This window comes from Macrobrachium rosenbergii, chromosome 39 (genome assembly GCF_040412425.1).
Source record: "Macrobrachium rosenbergii isolate ZJJX-2024 chromosome 39, ASM4041242v1, whole genome shotgun sequence".
Taxonomy (NCBI): domain Eukaryota; kingdom Metazoa; phylum Arthropoda; class Malacostraca; order Decapoda; family Palaemonidae; genus Macrobrachium; species Macrobrachium rosenbergii.
The window spans coordinates 3,042,706-3,059,151 of NC_089779.1; the positions used below are offsets into that span (position 1 = coordinate 3,042,706).

The 16,446-nt window shown below is 37.1% G+C and overlaps 1 protein-coding gene across 2 annotated transcripts in view; it reads right to left on the minus strand.

Moving 5' to 3' along the window:
- LOC136825653 (uncharacterized) overlaps positions 1-16,446 on the minus strand; it is a 96,617-nt gene that overhangs the window by 9,723 nt on the left and 70,448 nt on the right. Inside the window, exons 9-13 of one of the 2 annotated variants that reach the window (XM_067082330.1) lie at positions 15,544-15,610; positions 12,500-12,584; positions 11,954-12,118; positions 10,707-11,576; positions 2,570-2,767 (exon numbers count right to left, since the gene is read on the minus strand). In XM_067082330.1, the coding sequence (XP_066938431.1) occupies positions 2,570-2,767; positions 10,707-11,576; positions 11,954-12,118; positions 12,500-12,584; positions 15,544-15,610 (1,385 nt within the window). The remainder of the gene's footprint in view (positions 1-2,569; positions 2,768-10,706; positions 11,577-11,953; positions 12,119-12,499; positions 12,585-15,543; positions 15,611-16,446) is intronic. The other variant, XM_067082331.1, reaches the window with a different exon arrangement.

Below are 16,446 nucleotides of genomic sequence, written 5' to 3' on the forward strand. Positions count from 1 at the left end.
TATAAAAGCTGCAGGCTGTCCAAATACAAACACCAAGCATACTCCCACTTGGTGGCAGGACCAACAACTCTAAAACAGAAAGGCAGTGGGATGTCAGCAATGAGAACCTCAAGCCGTGTCCTTCCTATTCCTACTCTGTTCCAGTAATTTTCAGAGTATTTACCAAAGACGGCAGTCCTAAAACAACTCCAACTGGCTTCATAAATTAGACCAGGTATCAGTTACACCAGTCCCATTCTAGAATCAGTAGATACCTCAACTAATCATCTAAGTTCTTTTAAGGTATGCTTTTCTAGTTCTCAAGGGGGAGGAGACTCACCTAAAGTGTGTCCTCGGTCAAATTATAAAAGTCGCGCCTGAATATGGCCTCTTTTTCTTAAGCAACGTTGCAAGTCATCTGAGTGTCTCAAGGCTCTTTGTTAAAACTTCTGGGCCCCTTCTACGGACATTTGGTACAACAATGGGTTCATCAGCAGTTGATACTTCACGGTGGTAAAGAATACATAAAGAGCTTATTGCTTGAAAAAGATTTCAATTAATAAGAAAGGTGAACCTCAATATATAGGGAAGGCCCTCCTTTTTTGTATGCATATAGAAGCTCTTGAGGCATGGGGATTTCAAAGCATTCTATCAGGTAAATGAAAGGTGCAGAAAATTAGAGAGGCTAGAATTCTTAAGAAGATATGCCAATACTATAACCTGTGACATGAACAACTTTCCACCCTAGCAAAAACTTTCTATAACTGTCTGAACATGAAAAACGGCCACAAAGCTGCAAAATGAAAGCAGCTATGGAATGAAGAAACTTTAATTCAAAGACTGATGGTGATGACAGGAAACAAGCTTAGTACCACTTAAAGAGCTTGGGCATCAATTCATTAAAGGGCAGTGGAAAATGAACATTAGAAGTGAAACAATGCACAGAAATTCCTCTCCCAAACTTAGAAAAGGGAACTGGAAAAGTGAAAGTGAAAGAAGTTTCATATCAGAGGAAAGCAAGTTTCAAATTTGGAAAAGAGGAAAGCAAGTTTCAAATTTGGAAAAGAGGAATGGAACTGTGAGGGTGAAAGAAGTTAACTTCACCAACAGTACAGAAGTAAGGGGATTATTGATGCCCAACCTGTACATAAGATGCAACAAATGGTATGAATGAATGAATGGTAACACATAGTTTTCAAAAAATACGAGAGAAAATTGGTAACTTAAAAATCCTTCATGATTTCAGTCTTCTTGAAGTTTTAAAAGTGGTCATTTTCCAGTAATGTACGCACCAAATTGCTAAACATTATGCAGGCTATGAGATGCTCGAGAAAAAATGAGGTCTTCCAAGTAAACAACTTGGAAATTTAAAAACAGCTGTACAAGACACTAATCAGGAACATCTTGGTAATGATGGACAAGGGAAAAGGATACTGATGGAATTCACAGTAACCACCCAAAGACTGCTAGGGGCCATCAAGTAGATGGTTCATCCAAAAGCGAACCAAGCCCCATGGCAAGCTTAATTTTCAAAAGTGGTAACACTACACAGGGCACCCACAAGATCAGTGTTGGAGAACTGATGGACAAATTATAAAGCAAGAAATCACGGCAAATAAAGATAATATTGGCGTGGATTAGAAGAAATCACAGATAATCGCAATAAAAAACAATCAATCACAGTATGGGCAATAAAAAGGAAATGTACGCAAGGATTTGTATGCAAAATCCTATTGCAAGATCAGCCAGGAAACATGGGATAGAAATAAGCATGACAACAGTTGCCAACCTATGCAGTAGGCTGGTTCACTCTGGCTGATATCTCCTGGACAATACTTTTGTAAACATTATATTATTATTAGATAGAAACCTATTCATATGGAACAAGCCCACCACAGGGGCCACTGACTTGAAATCCAAGCTTCCAAAGAATATGGTGTCCATTAGGAAGAAGTAAGATGAAGTAAAGGGAAATAGAGAAAGAAGAGATCCCACTTACTAAAAAAAGAAAAATAATAAATTAATAAATAGAAAAATAGATAAAAATTATTAAAATGTAAGAAGAATAGTATTAAGGTAGTAGTGCATTGCATCTATGCTTGAACTTCGAAGTTCCAACTGCACGACATCCTCTGGGAGACTGTTCCACAATCCAACGGTTTGGGAAATAAAGGACCTCTGGAACTAAGAAGTTCGATAGTGAGGCACATTTACTGCATACTGGTGCTGCTGTTCAGCAAATCTGGTTGCTCTCTCTCGACAGATAAAGGCGAGCAGGGATCAATTGTGAATGTGAAATATCTCTGTTGAAATACAACTTGTGAAAAAGCATGCCTGAACAAAATTATTTCATTGTCAAAAATGATCTTGAAATGTCAAGATAATTTTTTTCAATACAGGAATTTGAAGAATTATAGAAAATTGTAAAAATAAAAAAAATTACAAGTTAATTTTAGATTACATATAATCAGTATCACTGTACCAGATCAAATTTGGTAAGGTTGTGTTTGTCACTGAAATCTGTATTAGTACAGTGTACCTGAAACGTTGAAAAGTAAATGTTTTGGTAGAAATCAAATGCTGCTCTTACCTTTCCTATGGAGTTTCATCCCAAGCACTTCAGGCTGGACTCCTCTCGAGCACTCGGTTCCAGCTTCTTTTATAAAAACAACGCCGTTAGACCTTATTATGCCAACAAAGCATTCGTAAGTTCGTATATCTCTTCGATAGGTCAATGCGTATATCCGCCCTTCCTCTTCCCACTGCCCCAAGCACTGGTACTCACGCTCTGATATTGAGAAAATGGTAAATGGATAAATATTAATACTTGATTCACAGATCACTCACATGTGCACTAAAATGTAGATCTCACCTTAAATTCAATAATTATAGTGGTTGCATTATGCATGAACGTTGGGCCTCCAGTGCAATGTGGGGAAGTATTTCAAGCACTCTAATCCATCATCAATGCAGCGGTATGCAGTAACGGCAGAACGAGAATCCTAATCTCCCTAATACAAAGGTTAGCCATTTTTCAATTTTAGAAACTTAGAATTGCCGTGATAATCGAAACTGTGCTGCCATCTGAAATAATTCTATGCCATGCCCATGCTTCACTTTATGAATGCATCAGGATTCTGAAAACCTGCATACTGTCACATGAAATGTTTATTATCAAGGGTTGACTGATTAATTTATGAATGCTTAGTATGACGATCTGTCACTGGAACCACTAGGTTATTCAGTACCGTGAGGAGAATAATTTAAAAGGTAAAGCAATAATAAATACTCACTCAAAATCTTGCAATACATAAAAAGGTTAAATAAAAAATTTAAATCTCTTCTAAAAATTCCATGTTATTCTTGAAACCAGTGTCATTTCAGACCTCTTTTATGGAACCTGAAATATGATGATGCCTCTTCTCATCACCTACATACAAAGACCACACACTGATGGCTCATCACCCTTGATGAGTGAGGATGACCTATCCTCAGTATGCATAACACTCCCAACTGCTCATTTTTAATGATGACTGAGAGTCGACTGAAGCATGGATTCTCTGACGTCTCGGGTTTATCTCACAGAAAGAACTCCATTTGTCCTAAAATAGTTTTTGACATAAGAGTGAACAGGTAATCTCATGGAACCAACAGATAATCAGCACTCCCACACTTTATTGCATATCTGGCTTCTTCAGCAGCTATTTCATTACCTCTAATACAATCATGGGCTGGAAAATAACAGGTGCAATACAAAAGAATCACCTTGAGATTTTCTGAATAGTTGGATGAGGACTAAATTCCCCACTGACTGTAAAGGTGATAAAGAAAACAATACTGTGAAATTTCTGTCTTACGTTTGGTTATCAAGTTTTAGAGATTTTAGTATGGCTGTTAAAATAGCTGGAAACATTAAAGCAATACTGGACGATTACTTCCATCATGATGCAAAACTGCAATCACAATGACAATCCCAACCTGTCTTTTCTGTCATTTGATGAAAATGTGATGGCATCTTTGTGAATCTTGTCACGGCTTAAGGACTAGGATTTTATCACCACCCTCAGATAAAGACTTCCTTCTTACTCATTTTAGAGAACTTTATGTTCATTAATCTTCCTTTGGGGTATTAATACCTCGACGTATCGCATTTCTGCATTTGTCAGCTATATTATTATGAAAGCTCTCTTGCCCTTCAGATGAAAAATTCTATGGCAAAGCCAAGAGACTTCAAGATGGCATTCTCTCATTGAGAGGATCTTTGCTATCCTAGCTACTTTATTATAAAGAAAACACTCAGGGCCAAGTTATGACTTGGTTTTAAGTGACTGCTCTCTGAAGCCCCGCCTAATTTAATCGCGCCAGATGAGCACAGAGCGACATCTGTTGTTGAGAGTAATGCAGGTTTTTTTTTGGAAAAATAGCTACTTATCTTATTGTCAATGAAACAAAATGAGTTGTAGATATTACAGTGCATTTCATGTTAAATTTTTATACCAGGGGGCATCTTCAGAGGGGGAGTTTATATCACATATTGAATTATGGGCACTAAATCGCCCACTGACAAGATTGTTTCTTGAAAAAGAGCTAAAACATTAAGATATGAATCACAAAAAGAAAATGCCAATACTTACAACTTGGCATAAATACAGCATCTTGTGTATTCATGTGGGATGAGTTGCAACATTTATAATAAAAGGAAGAATGAAAACTGGATAGTGATGTAGTTAGGGTACCCGTGATACAGAATAGTTTTACATTGAAACCAGATTATATACTGACGAGGAAGGGTGAAAAGTAATGTTTTTTAACTAACGCTAACCTTTCCCAGCAGGGATCTTCCTTACACAAGGAGCCCATCAAAGGAAATGGGGTGTACCCAACTGCTTTAAAAGCATTCTTCATTCATCAGGAAGCATAGGCATGGTCTTCCAAGGTAAATTATTAGTTAATAGGCAATAGGCTGGCAACGGTTTTAATTTTTGTACAAACACAATTATTGCAATACTTGGCAATAAAGTACAGGTACTGATACTTTTATCTCATGCTAGATATTTCACTTACTGCAAATGTGAATGAACATGAAGGACAAGTGTCTGAATGTGAATTTTAAAAGTTTTAAAAAAGAAATCCTAAACATTTTCTGAAGACAGTATCATATATATCACATATAAATACATGAACACGATTAAGTACAAATGCTACAAATATAAACAATCTATGCTGGGTAGGGTAAATACTCACTTTATACATGGATTATTTCAAATGTTCCAAGATATTATTCAAGCGGAGGTGCTTTTGTAGTGGTGCTTAAAAGTGTTTCATGCTGAATGTCACAGTCCTCCACCCTTTTTAAGTCAAGCAACTAAAAAGTGTTATAGAGCACGCGTCCACATAGTTATTGGATGTTCTTCCATCAATGTATAGCGAATAATGGAAGATGTGAATGACTGGCAACCATGCCGGAGCTTATTTCCTATTACACAGCAATATTAGTTCCATTCTGTTATTCCCTATGATTAGTTTCTGAATATTATTGGTCAAATTATCTTGCAGACTTAGCTTAGATTAGAAATTTTACAGCACTATATCACTTAGCTGAAATGACAAACCATCACAAAGAGCTGAACAGTTTAAATGTAAAAATCTAAAATCAGATCAAATGATTAATAAGTTTACAGACACTTAAGCTATTTTGATTGTGAAAACTATCAACTGAAACTCGGTAGTAATGAAATTGAAAGACACCTGACAAAAGCCCTTCCATTTAGGTGTTGGTGGCCAGATGAAAGCTGAACTCAGATGAAATTCCCTATACAAAATTTCTTCCTCTTTCTTTTGTAAGTTTTGTGAGAGCCACCTTAACTCTGATGGATGAGGTTAATTATTTCACCTGAATTTCCAATTGCACGACATCCTCTGGGAATCTGTTCCACAGTCCAATGGTGCGAGGAATAAAGGACCTCTGGAACTGAGAAGTTCGACAGCGAGGCACATTTACTGCATATTGGTGCTGCTGTTCAGCGAATCTGGTTGCTCTCAGTAGGCAAAGGGGATCGGGTATTAATTGTAAACGTCAAAGATCTCTGTTGAAATACAACTTACGAAACAGTGACAAACAACAGACCGTCTGTCGATGGTCCGTGTCATAAATGTTACTGTAAGGAAACAGAAACCTACCACCACAAACCACTTTATCTAAAAGAAATGAATCTCTGGCAGAAGCAGCATCTACGCCAGAGAAAAGTATTCTAGTAAAGGAAGCACAAACGTCCTAAGACAGGTTGCAATGATTTTATCACTATATATATAAATATAAATATATACATACATACATACATGCACATATATATAGATATATATATATTAAATATATATACACATGTACACAAATATTATATATATATATACACATATACATATACACCTAACCTAACCTAGTATATATATATATATATATATATATATATATATATATATATATATATATATATATATATATATATATATATATATATATATTAGATATATATACACATGTACACAAATATTATATATATATATATATATACACATATACATATACACCTATCCTAACCTAGTATATATATATATATATATATATATATATATATATATATATATATATATATATATATATATATATATATATACATATACATATACACCCTAACCTAACCTAGTATATATATATATACAGGCAGTCCTCGGTTTACGACGGTTTCGCCACGGCGCCCGAGGTTACGACGCTTTTCAAATATATTCATCAGAAATTATTTCTGGCTTACGACGCATGTTCGGGGTTACGACACGCACGCTCATCCGACGGAAGAAATATGGCCCCAAAATGGCAGAATAATCATAATTTGAAGGTTTTTTTGATGTAAAACTCAATAATAATGCAGTTTACATCGTTTTCAATGCACCCAGAGCATTAAAAGTAGGTTTTCTTATGATTTTTGACGATTTTCGACGATGTTCCGCTTACGACGATTTTCGGTTACGACGCTGCAAGAAGAACGGAACCCCGTCAGAAATGGGACTCGCTTGTATATATATATATATATATATATATATATATATATATATATATATATATATATATATATATATATATATATATATATATATTAGATATATATACACATGTACACAAATATTATATATATATATACACATATACATATACACTCTAACCAACTAGTATATATATATATATATATATATATATATATATATATATATATATATATATATATATATATATATATATATATATAGTTTCTCAAAAGTTAGACGTGAGTCAAAAGTTACACCTAGAATAATTAAAACTCCAGACTCATTTGGCACAGTTCCATCCACCTGAAAGAGAGGATGAGGTGGGAAATCTGTACAAGATTTGCTAATCAATAGCGTTTTTGTTTTACTAGAGTTCAGCCTCATGCCCCATCGACTATACCATTCACTAATCCAGTCCATGTCCCAATTGAGGCTGAGGGCAGCTTTATTTCTCAAAAGTGTCAATTTTACTACATCCACAAGTGTTGCATCACCGGAATACTGAGCAATCTTGTTTCCAGGCCAACAACCATATCACTTGTATACTCTAAAAATAACAATGGATCAAGAACACTACCCTGTGGAACTCCAAACAAAATAAGTCTTGGTTCACTAAAGATCTCATCAACAGCAGCTCACTCCATTACCATATCAGTAATCTTTATCACCCCCATCACTTCTAATTTCTTAATTCTTCCAACCTCTCCAACAGCAAGATCCTCAGTCTACCTCAGCATCCTCAATTCTGTTTGTTCCTGCTTCTGCTCCTCCTCAATCCTTAAGGTCAATTTTTTCTGAACTAGCAATCATCACTGGTCTGATTACAGAGCAACAAATCTTTATTTTTCATTTTACTTGGCAGGAATTCTTTTGTCACAAATATATCTAGGTCTCTTCTATCTTATACACAAAACCTATCCCTGGTTGTTGGACACCATAACCCTAGTTTTACCCATTTTTATCACCGCATTCAAGAGATTCCTGACACTCTCCTGCCTTCCATTGCAATTCTCATTGTCTCTGCCATTATCATCAGATCATCTACATGTAATATCCATAGATTTTCATTCCTGATTCTTTAATCTAATATAGCCATACCCAGTGCAAACACACACAGGCTAGTTGCTGATCCTTGATGTGAACCAACTCCATAGGCTGTAATTACTGCTGTCCTTGTTCTTTTATAGACAACTTCAACCCACATAACCAACTTTTCTGGCTCTTGCTTCTTTCTTACACATCAAAACACTACCTCCTCCTGCGGTATACTATCAAAAGGCTTCTCCAGGTCTATAAATACACAGTGCAGCTCCTGAATACACTGCAGCATCTTTTTTATATATCTGTCTTAATAAAAAGACAGATTCAACTGTGTCTCTCCCCCCAATGAAACTTTACTGCTGTTCACAATTGCTCATAATCTCTCACCTAGTATTCTTTCCAAAACCTTCATCAAACGTTCTGTATGTCTGTTTCCATAATATCTCATTTCCCCATAATATTTCTCTTGTGTTTAAATACAGTTACTAACAGACTTTCTTCCCATTCATTTGGCATAACTACCTTTTCAACACTGCTCTTAACAGCTCCAGTATCCCCTCTTCCCTTCTACATCAAATACCCTCCAAATATCAGTTTGCACCTATGATAGATCTGGTGCTTTGCCATTCATTTTACTTACAGCCTTATTTATTTCTACTGATTGAACTCCATCACAGGCCCCTCCACTCTCCGCCTGCCCCAAATTTCCCCTCTCATCTTTTGTTTAAAAGAGCCTTATAAAGTTAGTTTCAATGTTTAATCTGTATTACTATCTTAAATGCTTGAATTTCTGGCTTTGAACATCTCATTTACATTAAGAGTCCAGATGACTGAGACCTGAAATTCAAAACACAGTGGATTATGCCAGACCCTGCCACTTGAAGCCCAGAGATAAGTAAAATCGTCCAATACAAAACTGATGAATACAGAATACCACACAACTGGAGTCATACAAACCTTAAGAAGCTGATTTACAATGACCTGCCACCTAACTGTTATTAACCTCAATAGAATTTGTAAAGCAATGGTTTTTACCTTGTAAGAACACTATCAAATATCTCTTAAAATGTTTAGGTTTCACTGATGAAAAACCATAATCTTACATGTATCTTCCATCGTCCCTACTCACTGACTTACGTCAGTGACTTTACACAGCCCTACAAGCCACAGAATAACTTGCTATTGAGCTTGGGGACAAGATCCACCACAAGGCCAACTTACTTGCTACTAATGCCAATAACTATATGATTCAAAGAAGGAAAGCTCCAGTGAGCAACTGGTTACTACTTTATACAGAAAAATTCAAAATAATGTGGTTTTTGGCCAAAACCTATACCAAACTAGAAAATGCATAGTACAGCAACCACAGTTAGTGAGATAATAGCTCTACCTTGATAAATATATCCAACATGAATAAACCAATGAAATATTGCCATTCTAACATTACTACCCAAAATTTCTCAAAAGCATGATGTCCTCAACCTATAACAGCTTACTACTTAGCTGACAAAACACAGCCAACAATATAAAAAGCATACAAATACCTACTGTTGCATTATTAGTGCAAGAAGTGCAGTCATGTCTGTCAAGTGCCTGATGGCTTACTGTACCTTTAAAGTGATTTTGCAGCTGACCCTTCCATTTGGGCAGTGTGGTGCTTCCAAGAGAAGCAGTCCCTCTACTGCTATGTCCTTGATGAGGCTTATCAGTGTCTGAAACTCTTCCAATCTTTCCTCTCCCCCGTGTATCGCCACTGGGTGAAAAATCATGTCCAACTCTTGTGGGTCCAATTTCCACTCTGTGTCCATTACTGCTACTAACAAAATTTGAATCTAAATGACTGCCAGAAGCTTGATCTCTGACACTATTTTTAAACTTTTGTTTATTTACATCTATAGAGAGAGAGCTTGTTGAGGTTCCTAAATTGTCAACTGGTCTGCCCGAAACTGTTTCTGAACTTCTGTTAAGAGTTATTTGCCTAAATGTTTGCCCGTAATCGCTATTTTCATTTCTATTAGATGAGTGACCACCCCTGTCATCAACTGATGAATCCCAATAACCCCTTCCACTAGGTTTCCTTAATACTCCTTGTTTGTGTTCTGATATCCCAGATTCTGTCTCTCTTACCTTACCATAGTTGTCAGAAACAGCATATTCAACACCAGACTGTTTGTGGTTTGTGTGCTCAGATTCAACTTTTAAGGTCAAGTCAGGTGAAGGAAGAAGAGGGTCAGGGGACAATCCTGAGAAAGGTCTCCAGGAATTAGACACTGAAGGAGAAAGGGTGGTTAGATCAACTAAATGATCAAGACTTGAGAGTGCAGAGCCACTAAGGAAGGAATTACTACGGTCTTCATTATTCTTATGCAAAACCAAATCTGGTTCCCTTGAAGTCTCATGCAATTTATCACTATCTGTCATGCTATATTTAAAATCTCGTGAGTTTTCCCGATTTCTCTCTCTAACAACATTACCAAAATGAACACTTGCTTCAGTGGAAAAGCTTCCCTGACCAGCAAAATTCTGTGGGTCTGCTGTCAGCCAATAACCACGTGGGTATTTATGTCTGTTGTCCCAAGCATATCTGTCTTCCCTTTCATGCATACCTTGCTTGAGTGGCTGGCGATTAGAAACAGAAGCAGCAAGAAACGAAGAATCATCGTGGGTCCTTGTGACTGATGCTTGAGATGCTAATGGTGAGTGTACATGAGAGATTTCATGTGCAAAAGACTCTTCTTTTCTAGGAATCTGTTGGTTTTTAAGGGTTGACTGAGAGTTGAAGCCTGGTGGTGAACCCGGTACCCAAGTAGCACGGCCAGGAACTCCAGGGTCTGGGTCTGAGTTGACTTCTCTTATAGGTCCAGGCACAAATACTGGAGGTGTAGTAGCTAATGCAGCAGGTGATGAAGTCCTCTCAAAAGAATACTCATGTTCATTTCTGTTCCTAGGCCAGAATCCAACAGCATCATATCGATCTTGCTTTGGTGGCTCTGGAAGGGGTGTATTTGACTGATGATATCCATCTTCCGGAAACAAATCAGGATTAAGCCTTCTCTCGTGATCCCTGTTTTGAAGTGGATCTGGATTAACTCTCCTCTCATAATCCCTGTTTTGTAATGGATCTCGATTCATTCTTCTCTCATAATCCCTATTTTGCAATGGACTCTCAGCCAAAGGTGGTTGTGGACGTTGCCGCTCTGGTGCCGCATAGGGGCGTGTACTTGTAGTTGTGGTGGTGGTGGTGGTGGTGGTGGTTCCTAATGCTGTGGTGGTAGTTTCCGGCGTAGTGCTAGAACCCCACAGCCAAGAGATAGTGGTTGTCAGAGCGTTAGCAACCCGTAAGTGTCCCTCACTAACTTGGCGACGCCCACGTCTGTGAGTATCATCTACAATGGTGAGTACAGCACCTGTGCTCACCTTCTGCTCAGGGGGGAGCCAGGGTCCAGCTTCACTTGTAGGTCCTGGCAGATCTTCTCCTGAAAAACATGGTAGTTGCTCCCCTTGCACATAAACACACTATACGGCTAAAATTAGAGATTTATGCATTTCAAGTAACTAACTCCAAAAGACAGTACTCTTTAGTTATTACATACATAGCAGTTAGGAAAAGGTAACTTACTTTCCTTACAAAAATTCTGCATTAAGACAGGTTTGTAATGATTGTTAGCTTAGTCATCTTACAAGAGCTAATGTTAGTATCGGAATTCTAAATTAGTTTACGAAGTATCAGCTTAAAAATATAATACTGCCATGTTAACTAATTAGTAAGATAAGTCTCACAGTTAGTTTAGCATTGACACAATATAGCATGAGGCCTCAAACACACACAAACTACCTAGAACCCAATACATACGTTCATATATAGCACTGAAATTACTGCAGTCACTGACAGTGTAGAACATAATCTGTGGATTGCTACAATCTGAGTACAGCTGGGCACATATACCACTGGCATCAGGCAAGACACCCACATAATTCCCAACAATAGGGCACGTGGTGGGTTCCTCTAGGAGGGATTCTGTTTGTAAAATATTTAAAAAAAGAAATAAATTGTTATTAAAATGCTAACATCCTGTTCTGAGGAAACACTTCAAAAACGTCTGCACTTACAAATGGCACGGATGGTTCAAGGAACAAGTGAACTGTATATCAGAAGTTTGTTACTTCTGAAAAGGTACTTCCTTTAATATGAAATCAAAAATGAATTTTTTCTACCTTGATTATATATTTTTTGAACACCACCAATACTGTTACTGAGGCTTTTGTCATCAAAAATTCTTAATTGCTGCTGCAGAGGTGAGGCCCAAAAAAATGGATAATATTTTTAATCCATACCATAAATGGTATAAATAAGGCAAAGGAAAATGAGCAGTTACAACAACCAAAAGAATTTACTAACTTCCCTGGGTAGTCCACGATGTCATGTCACCAAACTTGTCAACTTCACAGAGCAGATCATCGAACGTTTCTCGTGGATACAGCCCTGTGGAAAAGTCTTATGAATTATGGTCGGTATAGGGAATTTATAGGATCATGTTCTTGGCACTGATTCAGTAACTTTCCGAGGAAATAGAGCAAAGTTCAAATTTGTATTTGTATCCATGATATCCTAACAAATAGCACAAAAGGTATGGAAAAAGGTGTCTCCATTGGCTCTGCGTCTTCACGTACCTGGAAATAGGCAACCAGAATTGTGACTGGTGTTCCCTTCGGGAAAACTTTTATCTCCTTAACAGAAAAACGCTCGATTTATTTTAAATTTTGAGTATTCCTTTTTATGCTACTGTGTTAAAACTTGGTCTGATCTATTCATGTGACTAATTAAGTGCGCTGGTTTTGTGCCATTAGACTGCTCCTTTGCCTTCCCGTAGTTTCACAAACAGTCATTTTTATCAATTCAAAGTAAGTAAAATATTTAGTCTTAAGGAAGATATGTTTACACGTTTCATGTTTGATTATTCCAATTTCGTTCAAGTATATGGAAGAACACGATCTGCATTAAATAGTGTGTTTCTGAAACTTTTTCAAGACGATGACTCGGCGACCATGCTTGCTTTCTGGTGTAATACCACATTTTTTCAATCTTTCAGCCTGGAGGTATTAACAAATAACATATATCTGACGGAGAAATTTAGGTTATCAAATAAGCGGCTGACCAATTCGAAGTGCATTTTCACACACACACAAAAAAAAGTGGGGTTAAATTTTCTTGATTCTACTCTGTCTCAGAATTATCATGGTTCTCTTTTGGATATATATACCGTAGGTTTTTTCCTCTTAAGAAAATCACATTTCAGTTTACAATCAATTTTACACAGATGTGCATGGTCCTTTCTCCAAAACTCAGCATATCTTATTTATAAATTTTTTCTCCACATGAACAAAAATGACACAACTCCCTTCTCCAGGGAGTTGCGTAAATGCTGACCGCAAGAATTAACAGCCAATCTCTTCCTTTCAGGGTTTTCTAGGTTTGCAGAATTTGATCTTTAAGCCTTTAAATAAATATCTTGAATCCAGACACATGCTTCCCAAAAACTAATATTCATACTGGAAACACTGTGGTATTTGTAATTCCCTTCTATAAATAATTAGTTTCAACCAAAACAACACTAAAGAAGGAACTGGGTCCAGACGTATTAAAATTGATTTTTGTAATACTCGAAATCACTAAAATTGATTTGTGTGATGATTTGAAATCATCAATGACAAGGCGCACACAAGTTTCATTTCTCTACCAGTTAGTGGCCGCATTATTTTGTTTAAAGTTCTTTCAGGCAATTGTTAGCAGTGTTTTCTACTAAGGTTAGATATGTCTCGCCTGGTGTTCCTCGGGGTAGTGTTCTGGGACCTATGCAGTTGGGATGATTGTTTAAAGGAATATGATATACTATACAGATGATGCTACAGGGCTGCTTAAGGGAGTAAAATAAACAAGTTAAACCCTCAATAATAAACCCGAGTCTCCCTTACAGCGACAGGTTTCCTAGGGCCTCGCAAATAACGAGAAATAGGCAAGGGGTATCGCATTGTCCACGGCTGCGACTCAAAGACACTGTGGAAAATACCAAGAAGCTTCGAGGAAAAATTAATAAGCCTGAAGTCTTACTGGAACAGGAAGCGAGACAGGACTGAACCGAATGTCGAGCTTAGGCCAAAGGTCAGGCACTGGGACCTATGAGGTCAGTCAGCGCTGAAACGGAAATTGAGAGTAGGTAGGTCTGAAAGGTGTAACAAGAGGAAAGCCTCGCAGTTGCACAGTGAAATATTTGTTAAGAGAGGGTGGATAGCGAGATAGAAGAAAGATAATATGAATGGAGGTACAGTAAAAGGAATGAAAGGGGTTCCAGCTAGGGCCCGAAGGGACGCTGCACAGAACCTTAGTAATGCCTACAGTGCACCCTGTGAGATGCACTGACGGCACTAACCCCCTACGGGGAGGAAGTGAGACAGTTATTATGGAGCAGAAAGTACGTATTTTGTGCAAGTGAAGAACAGGGCTTGGCAGGAAAGCCTGGGAGGAGGATAAATCAATTCAGTGAAACCTGACAAAATAAAAGCAGACAGTTTGAAGTACATGGCTTCTGTCATAAGTGAGGAGGGTGGATGTGAGCTGCAAGTGCAGCAGAGAATTAACGCAGCTGGGTTTCAGGGTGATTCTTAATAAGAAGATTCCATTGAGACTCAAGATCAGTGTCTAGAGAACATTAATCAGACCTGTGTTGCTGCAGAAATGAGGACACAGCAAAGAAAAGAGGCAGCAGTGCTGGAATGGACAGAGATGAGATTCCTGAGGTGGATCATGGGTGTGTCACTGCTACAAAGAATTGAAAGTGAGCAACAGAGAAAAGGGTATGTGTTTGTCAAGTCATGTTTAAAGTCACGGAAAGTAGGACGAGGTGGTAAGGTCGTGTAGTTTGCAAGAATGAGGATGCTTTAAGGCAGCTTATGACATTATGAGTAAAAGTAGTAGAGGTAGGCAGGGAATCAGGTGGACTGATGTAGAGAGAGACTTGAAATCATTGGGCATCAGGCTGAAAAACCGACAAGGATGAGAATCAATGAAATTACAAATTACAAATTGTACTGACTGTTCGTTTTTTATACTTGGTTAGTATTTTTGCTGAGGATTTATTATGACAATTCATTTTATTGTAATTTCATCGATTCTCATCCTTGTCGGTTTTTCAGCCTGATGATGAGGTTTTATACCTCGAAAGCTCCTATAATGAAGAATGTTCTTCGAGGTCTTGGCAATATTATTTATCATTAAGCTAAGATTTCCAAGTAGTCGCCCAATTACCGAGACTATATATATACATTATATATATATATATATATATATATATATATATATATATATATATATATATATATATATATATATATATATATATATATATATATATATATATAATACAGAAAGAGAGAGAGAGAGACTTGCAACATGAACTCCAGAACATTGGCGCTCCGACGCTTCAGCCACAGGCAGTTATAACTCCAGTCCCCACTAGTCAGAAAAATGTTCAGTTATTGTAATGCTCAGTCAAAAACATTTTATGGTAACTGTACACGTTCAATAAAATACACCATGTCTTCAAAAAGTAAACCTGACTATTAGTAAACAGAACTGTATGTGGAACTAGCACATTTGCTTCAAATGATCTTAGCCTCATCGCATTTCTAACAGATCCAAAGTCTTCATTCCTATGCAAAGAAACATGAGCCCTGGTACCTGTGGCGTTGCTGGCATTCCGTCAGTGGGGGGCCATAGGTGGGGGCCAAGATTTTTTTTTGGGGGGGACCACAGAAAATTACACAAAACTTATGTACCAATTCTGTAATTAGTAAAATATACTGTTCTCGAATGTATTTATCCACATGAATGAAGGAAAGTGATAGTATTAGTAATTAGTAAACCTGTATTTGAAATTATAGAGCTCAATTTTCAATTAATTTTCAACTCTTACTACATGCAAATGAATTAAATACTACTGTAACAAACTTATAGTCAACACTAGCATAATTTCTATTATCAAGTTTGAATTTTTATCTATAGTATACTATCCTTGTCACGTAAATATAAATATGTCAAAATAGTGTATATCATCAGTAACACAAGACTTATGACCCTCCAAAATCTCTTCAAAATGTCAACCTATCTCATTCCCTCTTCTTCATCTCCTCTCCATGGAAATTAACTCTAAGCAGCAGTAACAAATTGCATGGTACTTATTCAAAACTGTAACTATAGTTTCAATCACTTCATACATAAGTTGATAACAATAAGTTGGATCACAGGAGGGTTAACTGATAATTATTCTACAACACCAGTATAGTGCGGCG